The 21,029-nt window shown below is 39.8% G+C and overlaps 1 protein-coding gene across 1 annotated transcript in view; it reads right to left on the bottom strand.

Moving 5' to 3' along the window:
- LOC126428423 (angiotensin-converting enzyme-related protein-like) overlaps positions 1 to 21,029 on the bottom strand; it is a 279,896-nt gene that overhangs the window by 13,071 nt on the left and 245,796 nt on the right. Inside the window, exons 10-11 of the mRNA XM_050090350.1 lie at positions 16,129 to 16,224; positions 10,345 to 10,455 (exon numbers count right to left, since the gene is read on the bottom strand). Coding sequence (XP_049946307.1) covers positions 10,345 to 10,455; positions 16,129 to 16,224 — 207 coding nt within the window. The remainder of the gene's footprint in view (positions 1 to 10,344; positions 10,456 to 16,128; positions 16,225 to 21,029) is intronic.

Raw genomic sequence — 21,029 nt, 5'->3', positions numbered from 1 at the left:
AACAGAATAGTTGCACAACTTCATCGGTCAAAACCATCATAACTTGACATATGAAGGACTGACTGGGTCAAATAGGCCGATGATACAGACACTCGAGCATTCAGTTATTTCATCTATAATTTTTACTAATTGTGTCATACGTGATTGCACTTCAAAAGTGAAGGTTCAGCAGAATGAGTGATAGCAAAAGCATAAGTTTTTGTTTCAAATCACATGAGAATATGTACTGAAATTTCTTGAGAGCATACACAGTAGTGGAAGTGCCTCTGCACATGGTGACAGTATGTTCTGCCTAGTTGAGTTCTTCACTGTTTTCCGATACAGTATTGGGATACCACTAAGAGAATAGGGAGAAAATGTTCACAGAATTCAGGTCTAATTAACTTCAGATTGGATAGCAAAATTACCTGACACTTTTAGGCATTCGATTCAAGTCCTACATTTTGTGTCCGTGTCAACATTGGAAACAGATTGTCAGATATTGGATGACGGCAGTATTGATGACAACATCTGATCTAACACTGGGATAAAGCTGCAAGTCATCAGATAGAAATAATGTTTCATGCAGGACAGAACTAATGAAATGTTATTTGATTACAAAGGCACAGGACTGACGCCTGTGGCATTCTTAAGTGAGCACGGTTCCATGACAGCTTTTCATTCCCGTAGATATACTGCTGCCCATTACAAGCTGTTCTAAAACTACCACGGCATACTATCTGAATATTTTAGCTGCTGAATTTTTCTGAGCATTATGCCAGAGGGGATGGTATCCAATTCCCTGCTGAAGCTATTAGTGTCAACATCATGGTTCCCTTAAACTGCATGGTGTATTTCAGGTCATCAGTTACTGTGAACGTTTGACTACCACTGGTTTCTGCTTGCAGCAACCATTATTTTATTATAATTGCCTTTCACAAGAAACCGCTTATGCTATTGCAAGACATAGACAGCTACTGTACATCGAGGTACTTCTATGTACGAGGGCAGTTCAATAAGTAATGCAACACATTTTTTTTCTCGGCCAATTTTGGTTGAAAAAACCGGAAATTTCTTGTGGAATATTTTCAAACATTCCCGCTTCGTCTCGTATAGTTTCATTGACTTCCGACAGGTGGCAGCACTGTACGGAGCTGTTAAAATGGCGTCTGTAACAGATGTGCGTTGCAAACAATGGGCAGTGATCGAGTTTCTTTTGGCGGAAAACCAGGGCATCTCAGATATTCATAGGCGCTTGCAGAATGTCTACGGTGATCTGGCAGTGAACAAAAGCACGGTGAGTCGTTGGGCAAAGCGTGTGTCATCATCGCCGCAAGGTCAAGCAAGACTGTCTGATATCCCGCGTGCGGGCTGGCCGTGCACAGCTGTGACTCCTGCAATGGCGGAGCGTGCGAACACACTCGTTCGAGGTGATCGACGGATCACCATCAAACAACTCGGTGCTCAACTTGACATCTCTGTTTGTAGTGCTGTCACAATTGTTCACCAGTTGGGATATTCAAAGGTTTGTTCCCGCTGGGCCCCTTGTTGTCTAACCGAACACCATAAAGAGCAAAGGAGAACCATCTGTGCGGAATTGCTTGCTTGTCATGTGGCTGAGGGTGACAATTTCTTGTCAAAGATTGTTACAGGTGATGAAACATGGGTTCATCACTTCGAACCTGAAACAAAACGGCAATAAATGGTGTGGCGCCACACCCACTCCCCTACCAAGAAAAAGTTTAAAGCCATACCCTCAGCCGGTAAAGTCATGGTTACAGTCTTCTGGGACTCTGAAGGGGTTATTCTGTTCGATGTCCTTCCCCATGGTCAAACGATGAACTCTGAAGTGTATTGTGCTACTGTGCAGAAATTGAAGAAACGACTTCAGCGTGTTCGTAGGCACAAAAATCTGAACGAACTTCTCCTTCTTCATGACAACGCAAGACCTCACACAAGTCTTCGCACCTGAGAGGAGCTCACAAAACTTCAGTGGACTGTTCTTCCTCATGCACCCTACAGCCCCGATCTCGCACCAGCGGATTTCCACATGTTTGGCCCAATGAAGGACGCAATCCGTGGGAGGCACTACGCGGATGATGATGAAGTTATTGATGCAGTACGACGCTGGCTCCGACATCAACCAGTGGAATGGTACCGTGCAGGCATACAGGCCCTCATTTCAAGGTGGCGTAAGGCCGTAGCGTTGAATGGAGATTACGTTGAAAAATAGTGTTGTGTAGCTAAAAGATTGGGGAATAAACTGGTGTATTTCAATGCTGAATAAAACAACCCCTGTTTCAGAAAAAAAAATGTGTTGCATTACTTATTGAACTGCCCTCGTATTAGTGCATTTTAGTAGTCACAGTGTTTGCAGCATAGTTTATGCTTTGTGCCTGTAGGCGATCATTCCTTTTTTTGTGATGATATTGGAGGAGATCACTGACAGTAAAAGTACGTATATACACACATCAAAAAAAGTTTTGCATCACCCCATTTCCCAGAACTCCTTAAGACAGACATTGACTGTGGATACTTTATCACAGACACAGTCCCTTGGACTGTTCAGAGATGTCACTAAACCCGCCCATTGAGGTAAACAACCATGCATGAGCAGCACCTATTAGACGGAGGGGGTCCGACAGCTGGTCAGTTCCAGTCATTCTGCCAGGAAGGAGGTACATGGCTTGTGTTGTCTGTAGTTCAACCATGCTTAGACGGTCAATACCGTGGTTCAACCGCGTCCGCATTGTTACTTTGTGTCAGGAAAGGTTCTCAACAAGGGAAGTGTCCAGGCGTCTCGGAGTGAACCAAAGTGATATTGTTTGAACATGGAGGAGATACAGAGAGACAGGAACTGTGAATGACATGCCTCGCTCAGGCCACCCAAAGGCTACTACTGCAGTGGATGACCGCTACCTACGGATTATGGCTCAGAGGAATCCCAACAGCAACACGACCATGTTGAATAATGCTTTTAGTGCAGCCACAGGACATCATGTCATAACTCAAACTGTGCGCAGTGGGCTGTATGACACACTACTTCACTCCCTATGTCCATGGCGAGGTCCATATTTGCAACCGTAACACCATGCAGCATGGTACAGATGGGCGCAACAACATGCCGAATGGACCGCTCTGGACTGGCATCACGTTCTCTTCACCAATGAGTGTCGCATATGCCTTCAACCAGACAATGGTACGAGATGTGTTTGGAGGCAACCTGGTCAGGCTGAACACCTCAGACACACAGCCCAGTGAGTGCAGCATGGTGGAGGTCCCCTGCTATTTTAGGGTGGCATTATGTAGGGCCGACGTACACCGCTGGTGGTCATGGAAGGTGCCGTAACGGCTGTATGATATGTCAATGCCATCCTACGATCGATAGTGCAACCTTATTGGCAGCATATTGGTGAGGCATTCGTCTTCATGGATGACAGTTCACGCCCCCATCATGCACACCTTGTGAATGACTTCCTTCAGGATAATGACATCGCTTAACTAGAGTGCCAGCATGTTCTCCAGACATGAATCCTATCTAATATGCCTGGGATAGATTGAAAAGGGCTGTTTATGGAAGACACGACCCACCAACCACTCTGAGGGATCTACGCCGAACCGCCATTGAGGAGTGGGATAATCTGGACCAACAGTGCATTGATGAGCTTGTGGATAGTACACCATGACGAATACAGGCATGCATCAATGCAAGAGGAAGTGCAACTAGGTATTAGAGGTACCAGTGTGTACAGCAGACTGGACCACCACCTCTAAAGGTCTCACTGTATGGTGGTACAATACGCAATGTGTGGCTCTCATGAGCAATAAAAAGGGTGGAAATGATGTTTATGTTGATCTCTATTCCAATTTACTGTACAGGTTCCAGAACTCTCGGAACCGAGGTGATGCAAAACTTTTTGATGTGTGTATAAAGTTATTATGACATAAATTTGAGATTGTACTACATATGTTGTGAGTGGTTTCCAAATGAAATCATCGGATCAGTACACACACATTGCACATAAATTTATCAAACAGTGGGAACTCCTGGTGTGAATATCAACAATATTCACACACACACACACACACACACACACACACACACACACACACACACACACACACACACACACACACACACACACACACACGACCACCAACTCCAGTATCTCAGGCATTCTTATCCGAGATACGGGAGTTGGTGGTCATGTGTGATGAGGTGTGTTTGCTTGTGAGTATGAATAGTGTGAGTCTCTCTTTTACTGATGAAGACTGTAGCTAAAAGCTTTATGTAAGTGTCTTTTAAGTGTGCCTGTCTGCCACTTAACATGTCTTCATTACGGTACCTAGCACATAAATTTATTAAATTTTGGGCCCATTTTTGCTTGCTATTTAAGTCTGATTTCTTTTAGTCATTACGAGTTCATGGAAGTTGAGATGTGCGATTGTGTTTAGAAAAAATGCAAAACTTCTTTCAAATATATTTTACAAAATGATGTGTGATTATAAACTGTATGTCCCACTGGCTTTTACTTAAAATGGGGTGCAAATTATCCACACTACACTCATCCAGTGTTTGATAATGAGAGCACTTAGCAACTTCCTACAAACTTTAAATATAATTTGAAATCTTTTCAAAACTGTTTCTCACTTACTTTATTAATGTCAGATATTTAACACATTAACTCATTTTTAAATTAATTAGAAGTATGAAGCTATTTTATACATGGAAGATCGATTCGTTGCAGATTTAGGCGTTTACTGGTATTTATAGATTAAAAGAATTTATTATGATTAGTGCCAAAATATATAATAATAATAATAATAATAATAATAATAATAATAGTAATATGAATCATTTTGTTTCATGCATGATGAAAGAACATCTCTGCAAATAGATTAGAAACACACAACAATAAAATGTGGTAAAAATGATACAGACACAAGAAAGTGAGTCTTATGTAATTGGGTATCCAATTACATAATTTTATCAATAATTGATTGCTTTCATTGTTACAAGAAAGCAAGTCTGACATACATGCTTTCACACATTGGTTAAGATGCTCCTAATTTTTATGCTTGAAATGTTTTATGAATGCTCTGGTTCTCTTTAAGCATAAAAGTGAAAAAAACAAAGCAATAAATTATAATATACTAGAATTTTAATGTTTTTAATTTTGATTTACTGTTAATTGTATATTTCTGTATATGATTTGTGATGATACAATATGTTTTATTAAGATTTGTAATGGTGGCAGCTTGAACTGCCCACTGTTAATTAATTTAGAGAGGTATGCCACAGTTGTACTAATATTCATTCAAACCTTGGCCGGTTTCAAAATTTTAAAACACAATCTTCAGGCATATTAAAATATTGTATTTGGTAATACATACCAAGTGGTCAGATCAGTCAGTGTGAGAGTTCCAATCACTGCATGTTGGCAGAAACTGACTGCCACTGGACAGCTGGACGGTAGGAATGCCAATCACTACATACTACACACTACATACTGCAGTGTAGTGGTTGGCGTTCCTACCACGTATCTGCCCAGCAGCAGACAGTTTCCGTCAACATGCAATGATTGGAACTCTTGCACTGACTGACCTGATCGCATGTTATGTATCACCAAATACAATTATTTCACACACGTGAAGGTGGGATTTTAAAATCTCGAAACAAGTCACGGTTTGAATGAATATTTGTACAACTGAAATGCCTCCCAGTTATATGACAACTACTAACAACAAATAAGCATTCGACCATTCAGCTGTGAGCAGGCAGTGTTAAGTAGTGGACATGCAGCAGTAGTGCATCAATGTTTGTCACAGATTCATTGCAATCAACACCTCTGAACCAAGTGTCCAAGACATGCTCTAGAATGTCTGAAGAAGAGAAAGGTGTGTGCAAAGTTTGTCCCGCACACCTCGACTCCAAAATAAAAATGACACTGTGTGGACACCTGCTACGACTTGACTGAAATGTACATTTATACTCCGCAAGCCACCCAATGGTGTGTGGCGGAGGGCACTTCACATGCCACTGTCATTACCTCCTTTTCCTGTTCCAGTCGCGTATGGTTCGAGGGAAGAATGACTGCCGGAAAGCCTCTGTGCGCACTCAAATCTCTCTAATTTAATATTCGTAATATCCTCGGGAGGTATAAATAGAGGGAAGTAATATGTTTGATACCTCATCCAGAAATGCACCCTTTCGAAACCTGGACAGCAATCTACACCGCGATGCAGAGCGCCTCTCTTGCAGAGTCTACCACTTGAGTTTGCTAAACATCTCCATAACGCTATAAAACATACCAAATAACCCTGTGACGAAACATGCCGCTCTTCTTTGGATCTTCTCTATCTCCTCCACCAACCTGACCTGGTACAGATCCCACAATGATGAGCAATACTCAGGTATAGGTCAAACGAGTGTTTTGTAAGCCACCTCGTTTGTTGATGGACTACATTTTCTAAGGACTCTCCCAATGAATCTCAACCTGGCACCCGCCTTACCAACAATTTTATATGATCATTCCACTTCAAATCGTTCCGCACGCATACTCCCAGATATTTCACAGAAGTAACTGCTACCAGTGTTTGGTCTGCTATCATATAATCATACAATAAAGGATCCTTCTTTCTATGTATTCGCAATACATTACATTTGTCTATGTTAAGGGTCGGTTGCCACTCCCTGCACCAAGTGCCTATCCGCTGCAGATCTTCCTGCATTTCACTGCAATTTTCTAATGCTGCAACTTCTCTGTATACTACAGCACTATCCACGAAAAGCCGCATGGAACTTCCAACACTACCTACTAGGTCATTTATATATATTGTGAAAAGCAATGGTCCCATAACATTCCCCTGTGGCATGCCAGAGGTTACTTTAGCGTCTGTAGCTGTCTCTCCATTGAGAACAGCTTGCTGTGTTCTGTTTGCTAAAAACTCTTCAATCCAGCCACACAGCTGGTCTGATATTCTGTAGGCTCTTATTTTGTTTAGCAAGTGACAGTGCGTAACTGTATCGAACACCTTCTGGAAGTCAAGGAAAATGGCATCTACCTGGGAGCCTGTACCTAATATTTTCTGGGTCTCAAGAACAAATAAAGCGAGTTGGGTCTCACACAATCGCTGTTTCCGGAATCCATGTTGATTCCTACAGGGTAGATTCTGGGTTTCCTGACATGACATGACACGCGAGCAAAAATCATGTTCCAAAATTCTACAACAATGTAGACAATTCTTTTCTGGAAAAAGTGTTATGAATACAAACGTGTCACAAAGTGTCATGGTGCAGAAATTCACATAAAGGGCCAATGCTTTGACAAGTAAATGACATTTGAGCCAATAAGACACTGAGTTGAGCAACATTCCGAAAAAGGGCTTTTTTAACAGTTTCACATGGTTGTACAAACAGTCTGTGCATGGTATTCAAGTGGAGGGAGACTATGTAGAGCATCTGAAGCACTAGAACCATTTACTTAACTTTCCTCTACATTTTACTGACCTAGTCTCTGACAGGGTACACGACTTAGTGTTTTGACAGAAGTGCATCCATCCTCAAAATGGAAGTCTTAAACAATACATTACTTACATATCAGATACAGAACAATCAACAACTGCAAACATATATTTCTAAAATGAGCATACATATATGTCAGTACAAATGAATTGAAATGCCAGAGCTAGGAAAGCCAGTAGACTGGTCAGACCTAACGGGATTTGAAAACAAGACATGAAAGAACACACTAGGTGTTGGAAACATGAAACAAGTCATTCAGCATTAATGAAAATTCATATAGCAAAATCAATCTCTCTCTCTCTCTCTCTCTCTCTCTCTCTCTCTCTCTCTCTCTTTCACACACACACACACACACACACACACACACACACACACACACACACGATACATGAAAGGAATAAGAAGGAACAACCCCAAGAGAAGTCAAGGGCATTCCATAAGTCATGGCAGCCACATTATATCTTGTGACAATGTGACAACAGAAGCATTCCACAATGTGCATGAGCATTCCACAATGTGCATTGGACTGGCATTTTGTATCTGAATGCCAGTATAAAAAAGGGTTCCAGTACAGAATATCACTGTAAAGGTTGAAATGAAACATGTACTGGAAAGCACTGTAAATTTATTGCACACAAGTACAAACAGAATGAAAATGAATCAAACTCAAACTACTGTGCTTCAAAATAGTCCCCCATTGCAGACACACACCATTTCCAACAATGGAGAAGGTACTGAATGCCTTTGGCATGCTACCAATCTGTGCCACCTGTCACTGAAATTCTGAGAGGATATTTGCCCTGGTCGCAAAGTGCCTCACACACAATGGTTTCCTCAGTTGTGGAATGAGATCAAAATTACATGGACATCGAAATAAGTGTCCAAGGAATAGAAAAGCAACTGGAATCACTCAATAGAGGAAAGTCCACTGGACCTGACGGGATACCAATTCGATTCTACACAGAGTACGCGAAAGAACTTGCCCCCCTTCTAACAACCGTGTACCGCAAGTCTCTAGAGGAACGGAAGGTTCCAAATGATTGGAAAAGAGCACAGGTAGTCCCAGTCTTCAAGAAGGGTCGTCGAGCAGATGCGCAAAACTATAGACCTGTATCTCTGATGTCGATCTGTTGTAGAATTTTAGAACATGTTTTTTTGCTCGAGTATCGTGTCGTTCTTGGAAACCCAGAATCTACTATGTAGGAATCAACATGGATTCCGGAAACAGCGATCGTGTGAGACCCAACTCGCTTTGTTTGTTCATGAGACCCAGAACATATTAGATACAGGCTCCCAGGTAGATGCTATTTTCCTTGACTTCCGGAAGGCGTTCGATACAGTTCCGCACTGTCGCCTGATAAACAAAGTAAGAGCCTACGGAATATCAGACCAGCTGTGCGGCTGGATTGAAGAGTTTTTAGCAAACAGAACACAGCTTGTTGTTATCAATGGAGAGACATCTACAGACGTTAAAGTAACCTCTGGTGTGCCACAGGGGAGTGTTATGGGACCATTGATTTTCACAATATATATTAATGACCTAGTAGATAGTGTCGGAAGTTCCATGCGGCTTTTTGTGGATGATGCTGTAGTATACAGAGAAGTTGCATCATTAGAAAATTGTAGCGAAACGCAGGAAGATCTGCAGCGGATAGGCACTTGGTGCAGTGAGTGGCAACTGACCCTTAACATAGACAAATATAATGTATTGCGAAAACATAGAAAGAAGGATCCTTTATTGTATGATTATGATAGCGGAACAAACACTGGTAGCAGTTACTTCTGTAAAATATCTGGGAGTATGCATACAGAACGATTTGAAGTGGAATGATCATATAAAATTAACTGTTGGTAAGGCAGGTACCAGGTTGAGATTCATTGGGAGAGTCCTTCGAAAACTTAGTCCACAACAAAGGAGGTGGCTTACAAAACACTCGTTCGACCTATACTTTAGTATTGCTCATCAGTGTGGGATCCGTACCAGATCGCATTGACAGATGGGATAGAGAAGATCCAAAGAAGAGCGGCGCGTTTCGTCACAGGGTTATTTGGTAACCGTGATAGCGTTACGGAGATGTTTAGCAAACTCGAGTGGCAGACTCTGCAAGAGAGGCGCTCTGCATCGCGGTGTAGCTTGCTCGCCATGTTTCGAGGGGGTGCGTTTCTGGATGAGGTATTGAATATATTGCTTCCCCCTACTTATACCTGCCGAGAAGATCACGAATGTAAAATTAGATAGATTCAAGTGCGCACGGAGGCTTTCAGACAGTCGTTCTTCCAGTGAACCATACGCGACTGGAACAGAAAAGGGAGGTAATGACAGTGGCACGTAAAGTGCCCTCTGCCACACACCGTTGGGTGGCTTGCGGAGCATAAATGTAGATGTAGATGTAGATGTAGATGTAGGCCTTGTGAGTATGGTAGGTGGGGGAGGATCCACCGTGTAGTATGGCCAACCTTACACTGAATGTTTCAGGCACTAGTACAAAGTCATGCGGTTGCAGTCTGTCAGTTGATTTCAGTAATTTTTGCCGAAGGCTTTTGAATGTATTTACTGTGATGAAGGTGATGCCACACACTTGCACAATATACCATAGCTGCTGCAACTTATGGAATGATACTTTTATATTAATAAAGAAGAAAAGTAGCACATAATTAGTCAATTTGAGAAACCCAAAATATGCTAAATAACTGGACAATGTGGACTGATATATCTCCTATTTTTCTAGATATCCACCCCCACAGTCCAAGGCTGCTGTCATATGAATTATGCACCATACTGATACACGAGATGAGCAAAAGTTGGTCACCAAAAGGGAAAACTGACCATTATTTCTTACCTTAGCAAGCCATCTTTCTTTATGATGTCAACAGGATTTTGTGGATCATGTATATTGTCATTGAGCAGCTTTTCAAACAACTGGAACTGCAGAATTATCCCAGCAGCTGTCCTGCAAATTAAAAATACAGGTGTCCATCTTAAAAATGAAAATATGCTTCTCAAAATGGGTGCTTGTTACCATAGCACACAAAGATATATTTTTTTTTTTGAACAAGATACTATGTTTAACACTGAGTCTGCAGATATGCATTTATAGACTTCTGATGTTTATCAAACAGTAGTAAACATCCCGATTTGCCCATCGCAGGACCCATTAACAAAGGTGTGTCTAGTTGTAGTCAGCAATCCTGTAACAATGGGCTTCCATAGTAGTTTGCTGTATGACTTTGATTTTAATATAGGGAGGAGTTCCAAGTGTAGTGTTGAGGGGAAGAGCTCAGACACTGCCAATGATTTGGCTCGTATTTGGCAGGTTGCTTGTGGACCACATAATAAGAAGGGCTTCAAGACGCATTTGCTCACTGTCTCTTTGTTTCTGATAAAACCACTGCTAAAGTTCATGACAGGCAATATACTCTGAACTGATGAGATTGATAAATAATTGAAAGAAATGTGCAATTTTCATCATCATATGTGATGTCCGTGTAGGCACATTTCCCACGAAATCAAGAATAACTATTACGGTTGCCACTTACGAACCTGTAGGATTAACACCCTTCAACAAAAGTAGTGCTGGCTGAGTGTCCAAGGCATGTGCCTGTTGATCAGGGAACTTGTGTTTGATTTCTACATACTCTCAGCAGTTCTTGTCCACTGTATTTAATTCTGTAGATATATGAAATGAATTCGCTGGAAGCATGCTCGAAGTTTGCAACAGACTAATGATGGAGAATGACTCCTTCTGGACATCATATACAGGGTGGTCGGAAATACCAGTTACAGATTCTAGGACACACAGAGGGTAGTGAGTACATAACATTTTTACAACAGAAGTTGTGAAGTGCATGCTGGATGCTGGAAAAGTCTCGCTGTGAGAGTGTAAACTAATATAGTTTCTGTGGAAGTGTGTGTACTGATGTAACTACTGGACATCAGAATGGAGGCACACAGATGGACACTAACCGAAAAAAGCCGCCTATACTGTTGCAAGCCAGCACCCAGCATTATGCTAGCAGCAATGATGTAACATCCTGAAACCATGTGAAGATGAACCTGAAAAGGTTTGAAAACCGGTTTATGGAATAAAACATAATTATTCAAAAAAGTGACTGGTTGCAGTTCTGTATAACTTATTTACAACCATCGTAATTCTGACAACATTGCCTGCCTGAAGTTGACAACACTCCTCCACCCATCATTCACATTTAGTGATACAGATTGTAGCAGTCCTAGGCTGATATTCATTTCCCAAATTGAATCGATCAATGCTGTCTCTCTATTTATGAACTGTGCAGTACCACTTTTGGTCGCATTTGTGTGATATGTGAATTTTGTAGGGGAGATTAGTTCTTTATTGCAATTGCCTGTTATTTCTTTCTCCTACTTCATTTTTATGAGAATATTTGGTATGCTTTTTATGCAGAAGTATGCACATTTCAGAAAGCTAATCATCCTGGTATTTATTACAACCCATTTAAATAAATATGAATAAGGTGATATATCTTGTGAAGTAAAAATAAGTTAATGTAACAAATTATTGTAGAAATACAAATTTTGTTGACGAGATGATTTTCATCCAAACAGTGCAACTATGTATATTTGGCATAAGACTGTCTTTTGAGGTTGTTGGCACCACAGGAGGCGAGAAGTCTTGTTTACAAGTCAGTTCTGTGAAGTCATTGCATACATACACCGTTTGTTGAGACTGTTATAATTATGTATGTAAATTTAAGAACAATGTCAAGGAAACTACTTCAATATGTTTTGAACTCTATTATGTTAATGACTGCATTCAAGAAAATGTCATAGTAAACATACAACAGTAAATAATTAGTTTTCAGTCATTTCATGAAGCAAACATGAACCTCTTCATTAGATTGTAATGATAGCTATTTACAGTCTCTGGACTACAACAGCAATCATAAAGGTAAGTAGAGATATACCTTTCATGTAACTTCCACTCAATGGACTATTTTGATATTGCAAGATAGTGATGATTCACTAAAGTGGCAAATTACAAATTTTGCCAGTTATTGTCAATACCACAATCGTAGTGGGACAATTAAACCAAACAATTTTGCCAGTTATTGTCAATACCACAATCGTAGTGGGACAATTAAACCATTAAACCATAACACTATGTATTCCATTCAACAGGTCTTTAAATTTCTTTGCCATTCCTAACTGAATAAAAAGGTAACTTAATTTTTTTTTTTTTTCGTCTCTCTAAAGATCTCTTTCTAAATTTTTCCTTAAGTTTCTTTACTCCTTGCTCAGTGCACAGCCTGAATGACTTTGGTGACAGACTGTAGCCTTGTCTCAAATTCTTTTCAAATACTACTTCACGTTCCTATCTTTTGACTCTCGTGACTAAATGTACTGTATCACTTTGGTAAAGTAACATGTTGCTCAAACATTTACTGAACCAACAAATGATGATCACTTCCACAAAAAGTTTGTTTAAGTAATGAATTAGTTTAGCCTCCTGTTTGGATGTGTGTTTTATTTATGTGAATGTTTTCGGGAATTGATGGATGCAGCACATCTTCAAGCTTGGATGATGATAGACATCCTACCATGTTCGCGGTATCTGCTGGTTGGGCAGTTTATTCCGTGTCATCAGCTCCTGTTTTGCAGATATGATGCAAGTCATGGAAGAAGAATGACCATCACAATGCCAATGATATGACAGAGACAAGAGAAAACCTCTCATCTTTATATTAAATTCGTACCTGCTTACAAAGGCCATTTTGGACATAGGCCATTTTAATGTATTTGTGATGTTCCAGAGGCAAACTTCGCTATGAGTCATCATTGTGGACAATCGTCATATTTATTTCAAGAATCTGGGTGTTGGATCACACATTTCCAGCAATAACTGCCACACTTTGAAAAATGAAATCCAACAGAGAGATATTGGTGACTGTGGAGAAATGACAAGGTGAACTAATGAATAAAAGGAAATCATGGCTCTCAAGCAAACTCCACACTGCCATTCAGTCTCACTGTAAAGAAGCAGCAGAACATCCCAGACTGCAGTCTGTGTTTGCTTTGTATATTTTCCCTCTGATAACTTTAGAATTTCAAAGAGTACCCCAATCAGTATCATCAAGAACTACCAGTAGGAATGGAGCTCTCTTCTCACTGATATGAGCGACAGGATTTTAGTAGACTTTTTAATTAAATGCCTTTAGTTCTTGAAAGGCGTCATTGTCCTACTTCCAAGTACTTAACCTCTCCTGAAAAGCCTATTATGTGGCTCACAATCCGAGAGAATCGCCTGAAGTACTCACAGTTTCCCAACAAAGAATTGAAGCTACAGTCTCTGAGCGGATAACTGACAAAGATACTACAACTGGCATACAGTGCATCTTCAGAGCTCTCCACAAATACATCGTATCACAAAAATTACTTGAGGTCTGTGTAACATAAGATATAGTGTCACAGAGCTGAAATGGCCCACACATATTTGCAATGATGTTATATCATGATTATTAAAATTTTATGCCCATATCAAGAGACTGAAGGTAGATAGAATTACAAGACAAGCAAGACAAGTGGTTCAGTTTTACAAAACCAACAGTAGAGCAAAACGAACAAGAAAATTAAAAAACATGATCATAGAAGAAAATTTCCAAAACAGGGTAGTTCTTCACTTACGTAGTTGTCCCTAAGGATTACCACTTAGATGCCATGAAATATCAAGTTTAAAAAATTACTTATGGGAACCAGAATACAATTTTCACTCTGCAGCAGAGTGTCCGCTGATATGAAACGTCGCGACAGATTAAAACTGAGTGCCGGACCGAGTTCGAGTCTCGGTCTGACACAGTTTTAATCTGCCAGGATGTTTCATATCAACGCACATTTCGTTACAGAGTAAAAATTTCATTCTGGAAACATCCCCCCAGGCTGTGGCAAAGCCATATCTCTGCAATATCATTTCTTCAAGGGGTGCTAGTTCTGCAAGTTCACAGAAGAGCTTCTGTGAAGTTTGGAAGATAGGAGACGAGATACTGGTGGAAGTAGAGCTGTGAGGATGGGTCATGAGTCATGCTTGGGCAGCTCAGATGGTAGAGCACTTGGCCACAAAAGGCCAAGGTCCCGAGTTCAAGTCTCGGCCCGGCACACAGTTTTAATCTGCCAAGCAGTTTCAACTTATGAGAAGGTAACTGTGAGGGAAACCGGACAAGACTGAAGCAACTTTGTGTGAAGTGAGGAAATGAAGCTGTAGGAAAGTAGCACAAGCGTGAAAGAAATATGACCAACCATGTTTCTATATACTTACTGCAGGCTTAAATGGACTCATTTGCTTCATGTTTAATATAAAATTAAAAGAAACTAACACAAATTATTAACGAAGTCATAGAACTACATTGGGGATATTTATACTGTGAATGCACCATTTTCAGTCACAATGTTTTCTACTTTTACTCAAGTTCAACACAATTTGAAGCTGAACTGAGTTTTCAAAGACTACGTTGATGTTTTAGGCGAATGACAATTGTTAGTTTTACAAGAAAAGTATCTCGGCCAACATTAACAAACAGGTTACATATTAGTGGCTACTTTTATTTAGCCACAAAATATTTGTCATTTGTGTCAGTGAAAATCTCCATATTTGCACTTACACTTCGAGTGATGAAACGTATATGGGAGTACACCATATTAAATGGCACAATGAAAGTATAAATCACCTAGAGTTGAGCAGCCCACAACAAAATGTGTTAATAAGCACAGAAAGTACTGATGTGAGTTTCTATTTGCAGCAATTTAAGATAATGGCTAAATTGGCAAGAAAATAAACAAAAAGACTTAACATCATCTGGAATGCTCTTGGTTAACTGTACAGAGTTTTCAACACTAACTTTGAATGTATGAGGACATACTCAAAAGTAATGCCCCTGAAATTTTTACGTGGAAACAGCTTTTTAACATATTTTTTTCCAATGAGAGACCAGTTTGTTGATACCATCACTGTACAATGTTTGACTTTGTTAATGGAGCCACAACCTCACCTCTGCTTGCACCACTTCATCACTGTCAAACTGAAGTCCTCAAAGGTGTTCTTTAAGATTTGGAAACATAGATGGTGCCAAGTCAGGACTATATATAGTATGACCAATGACAGTGAAACCAAGGCACTCTGTTGTTGCAGATGTTACAGCACTCGTGTGTGGTCTGACACTGTCACGCTCAAGGAGACTAACTTTTCACATTCGTGCTTTCAATTTAGTTACATTATGCACTGCCATGTTACACACTGCAATTTGCAGCCCTCTAGCTGCAAGGGGGTTGCAACTAGCATCAGCAGAGTGGGTAAGCTAACCAAGTACTATGCATGACATTGTAATACCTCAACCAATATTGACAACAGAATAAAAAATTCTGGGGCATTACTTTTCAGCACACCCTCACATAAAAAAGAGATATAATCATCATCAGTTTATTAGTAAATGATAGCAAATTTGTGTCTTCATCCTATTATATTAATTGCCATTAGTTTGTCACTGTATAAGGGTATTCATAAATATATATATGAATGCAGACTGCACTCTAAATGATTGCATCGACTGCTCTTACATAGTTAAATACTGAAAATAATGGATAAATGAAAACATACCCGAGATACGGCTGATTCAAGGCCACCTTCTTATCTTGGACATATTCCCAAGACTCTGCTACATCACGTGGTGGTCTCACACCTTTGATTGTCGAGCTGGAAAGAAAAATATATCAAACAATTGATTGTATTTCTTTCACTTAATAAGGACACCAAACTGTAGCTCCAGTACTGCCTGCAATTGATGACAGACATATTATGCTAGCAGAAGTCTAGCACAAAACTTGTTGTATTACAATTTTAGCTCAGATAGTAAAAAGATACTAAACAGGATTCCGGGCAGAATAATTAGAAGAAAATATTTTAGAGGAAACTATTTTAATTATGAATCTTTCCTAGCCACATACTGAAAATTGTATTGTGGGACAATATATCCATTTGTTTAGTAACCGTTGATATTACAGTCACCCAACACAAGACTGATTATTACACCTTTCCATGCTAACATTCTTCTGTAACGTAACATTTCAAAAGCTTCCTGTTTGAACTGCTGACTATCCACATTTTAGTTCCATATGTGCCACAAAAATACAGCACGGTTGTCATTAAATTTTCACTACTTGAGAGGATCCCCATGAAAAACAAGTGATCATAGAACAATAAAACTTAACGGAAATATTTGTAAGGACATGTGGAAGACATGATGAATAAATCACTGAAAGAAACACATTTTAATTTCCACTTGAGAGATTAACATTTGTTAATTATGTGGGATGTTTACATTCCAGGATACAAACATTGATCAATGTCACAACCATCTGCATTCACAACAGCCTGGAACCACACTAGAAGTACCATTTCAAAATTGTTCATAGCACTTTTTGAACAGACCATGATATGTTCACATGTCGTGACACAGCTTGTGCACTGCTTGAAGATCTTGCATTGCATCCAGCATTCTCGGCCATAGCAACAGTAACTACTTCAACAATCTTGGCCTCTTCCAGAAGCAATTCTCAAATCACCAGTTAATTCAAAATCCTGCAGTTCATAGTCTGAACATCATTATTATAAAGTTAGGTGTTCATACGTTAAATAGTTTCCTGTCTAGAGTGGCTCAAATAGGGAAAGTTTAATTATAGCCACACTATACTTTCAGAACTCTTTCTGACCTGTCTATTTATATTCAATGTTAACAAATTTATCTTCTTTAGTAACTGTTTCTTGCTATTGAGTCTACATTTCATACTCTCTTTAGTTGTTCTGTAAATTATTTTGCTGATCAAATAGCAAGACTCTACTGCTTTCAGTATCTCAGTTTCTAATACAATTCCAGCAAACTCACATTACAGTTTCACAGTACTCTTGTTTTATTAATGCTTATCTTGTAACTCTGTCTTTCGAATGTCACCGAATTAATTTCCCACATACAACACGCGCTTGTAATTAATATATATTAATTTTGTGACCCAGTTCTGTTGAATTCACTGTTCTTTATTCATAAAGAGATCCATAAAATATCAATAATGAGCATTCAGCTGACACTGGTTAGCCAGTACTCACTCACCTGAGTGTGCAGGTGTTATCCTCATCTCCCCCTGAAAGTGTTACCTTTTCTCAGTATGCTGATATTAGCAATATTTCTTTTTCATTCACAGTCCATATATGCAAACCAGACCAAAAATTTTCCTTTCCTGCTTCCTTATTTTATTTATTTATCCACAAATTATCTCACAATGATCTAGGCTATGTCATCATAACACAATAAAAGTAGACAGCTCCAGTATACACACATACATACGACAAATGGTTAGCCATGGTCTTACTGAAGAAACCACCCTGGCATTTTCATGAAATGATTTAAGAAAACCATAAAAATTTTAAATCAGGATGGCTGGACAGAGTTAACTCCATTCTCTCGAATATGCACTGCCTCATTTGGCCGGTCCCTATTGTACCATGTTCCTTTGCCCATACACAACTAACAATGAAATGCTAAAGAAATTGGTATAGGCATGTTGTTGTTGTGGTCTTCAGTCCTGAGACTGGTTTGATGCAGCTCTCCATGCTACTCTATCCTGTGCAAGCTTCTTCATCTCCCAGTACCTACTGCAACCTACATCCTTCTGAATCTGTTTAGTGTATTCATCTCTCGGTCTCCCTCTACGATTTTTACCCTCCACGCTGCCCTCCAATACTAAATTGATGATCCCCTGATGCCTCAGAACATGTCCTACCAACCGATCCCTTCTTCTAGTCAAGTTGTGCCACAAACTTCTCTTCTCCCCAATCCTATTCAATACCTCCTCATTAGTTACGTGATCTACCCACCTTATCTTCAGCATTCTTCTGTAGCACCACATTTCAAAAGCTTCTATTCTCTTCTTGTCCATACTAGTTATTGTCGATGTTTCACTTCCATACATGGCTACACTCCATACAAATACTTTCAGAAACAACTTCCTGACACTTAAATCTATACTCGATGTTAACAAATTTCTCCTCTTCAGAAACGATTTCCTTGCCATTGCCAGTCTACATTTTATATCCTCTCTACTTCGACCATCATCAGTTATTTTACTCCCTAAATAGCAAAACTCCTTTACTACTTTAAGTGTCTCATTTCCTAATCTGATTCCCTCAGCATCACCCGATTTGTGACCCAGTTCTGTTGAATTCACTGTTCTTTATTCATAAAGAGATCCATAAAATATCAATAATGAGCATTCAGCTGACACTGGTTAGCCAGTACTCACTCACCTGAGTGTGCAGGTGTTATCCTCATCTCCCCCTGAAAGTGTTACCTTTTCTCAGTATGCTGATATTAGCAATATTTCTTTTTCATTCACAGTCCATATATGCAAACCAGACCAAAAATTTTCCTTTCCTGCTTCCTTATTTTATTTATTTATCCACAAATTATCTCACAATGATCTAGGCTATGTCATCATAACACAATAAAAGTAGACAGCTCCAGTATACACACATACATACGACAAATGGTTAGCCATGGTCTTACTGAAGAAACCACCCTGGCATTTTCATGAAATGATTTAAGAAAACCATAAAAATTTTAAATCAGGATGGCTGGACAGAGTTAACTCCATTCTCTCGAATATGCACTGCCTCATTTGGCCGGTCCCTATTGTACCATGTTCCTTTGCCCATACACAACTAACAATGAAATGCTAAAGAAATTGGTATAGGCATGTTGTTGTTGTGGTCTTCAGTCCTGAGACTGGTTTGATGCAGCTCTCCATGCTACTCTATCCTGTGCAAGCTTCTTCATCTCCCAGTACCTACTGCAACCTACATCCTTCTGAATCTGTTTAGTGTATTCATCTCTCGGTCTCCCTCTACGATTTTTACCCTCCACGCTGCCCTCCAATACTAAATTGATGATCCCCTGATGCCTCAGAACATGTCCTACCAACCAATCCCTTCTTCTAGTCAAGTTGTGCCACAAACTTCTCTTCTCCCCAATCCTATTCAATACCTCCTCATTAGTTACGTGATCTACCCACCTTATCTTCAGCATTCTTCTGTAGCACCACATTTCAAAAGCTTCTATTCTCTTCTTGTCCATACTAGTTATTGTCGATGTTTCACTTCCATACATGGCTACACTCCATACAAATACTTTCAGAAACAACTTCCTGACACTTAAATCTATACTCGATGTTAACAAATTTCTCCTCTTCAGAAACGATTTCCTTGCCATTGCCAGTCTACATTTTATATCCTCTCTACTTCGACCATCATCAGTTATTTTATTCCCTAAATAGCAAAACTCCTTTACTACTTTAAGTGTCTCATTTCCTAATCTAATTCCCTCAGCATCACCCGATTTAATTTGACTACATTCCATTATCCTCGTTTTGCTTTTGTTGATGTTCATCTTATATCCTCCTTTCAAGACACTGTCCATTCCGTTCAACTGCTCTTCCAAGTCCTTTGCTGTCTCTGACAGAATTACAATGTCATCGGCAAACCTCAAAGTTTTTACTTCTTCTCCATGAATTTTAATTCCTACTCCGAATTTTTCTTTTGTTTCCTTTACTGCTTGCTCAATATACAGATTGAACAACATCGGGGAGAGGCTACAACCCTGTCTCACTCCTTTCCCAACCACTCCTTTCCTTTCATGCCCCTCGACTCTTATAACTGCCATCTGGTTTCTGTACAAATTGTAAATAGCCCTTCGCTCCCTGTATTTGACCGCTCCCACCTTCAGAATTTGAAAGAGAGTATTCCAGTTTCTACAAATGTTAGAAACGTAGGTTTGCCTTTTCTTAATCTTTCTACTAAGGTAAGTCGTAAGGTTAGTATTGCCTCACGTGTTCCAACACTTCTACGGAATCCAAACTGATCTTCCCCGAGGTCCACTTCTACCAGTTTTTCCATTCGTCTGTGAAGAATTCGCATTAGTATTTTGCAGCTGTGACTTATTAAACTGATAGTTCGGTAATTTTCACATCTGTCAACACCTGCTTTCTTTGGCATTGGAATTATTATATTCTTCTTGAAGTCTGAGGCTATTTTGCCTGTTTGATACATCTTGCTCACCAGATGGTACAGTTTTGTCAGGATTGGCTCTCCCAAGGCCGTCAGTAGTTCTAATGGAATGTTGTCTACCCCCGGGGCCTTGTTTCGACTCAGGTCTTTCAGTGCTCTGTCAAACTCTTCACGCAGTATCGTATCTCCCATTTCGTCTTCATCTACATCCTCTTCCATTTCCATAATATTGTCCTCAAGTACATCACCCGTGTATAAACCCTCTATATACTCCTTCCACCTTTCTGCCTTCCCTTCTTTGCTTAGAACTGGGTTGCCATCTGAGCTCTTGATATTCATACAAGTGGTTCTCTTCTCTCCAAACATCTCTTTAATTTTCCTGTAGGCAGTATCTATCTTACCCCTAGTGAGACAAGCCTCTACATCCTTACATTTGTCCTTTAGCC

Source organism: Schistocerca serialis, chromosome 12 (genome assembly GCF_023864345.2).
Source record: "Schistocerca serialis cubense isolate TAMUIC-IGC-003099 chromosome 12, iqSchSeri2.2, whole genome shotgun sequence".
Taxonomy (NCBI): Eukaryota; Metazoa; Arthropoda; class Insecta; order Orthoptera; family Acrididae; genus Schistocerca; species Schistocerca serialis.
The sequence above is the reverse complement of the archived record's forward strand: the minus strand, read 5'-3'. Positions and strand labels throughout refer to the sequence as shown.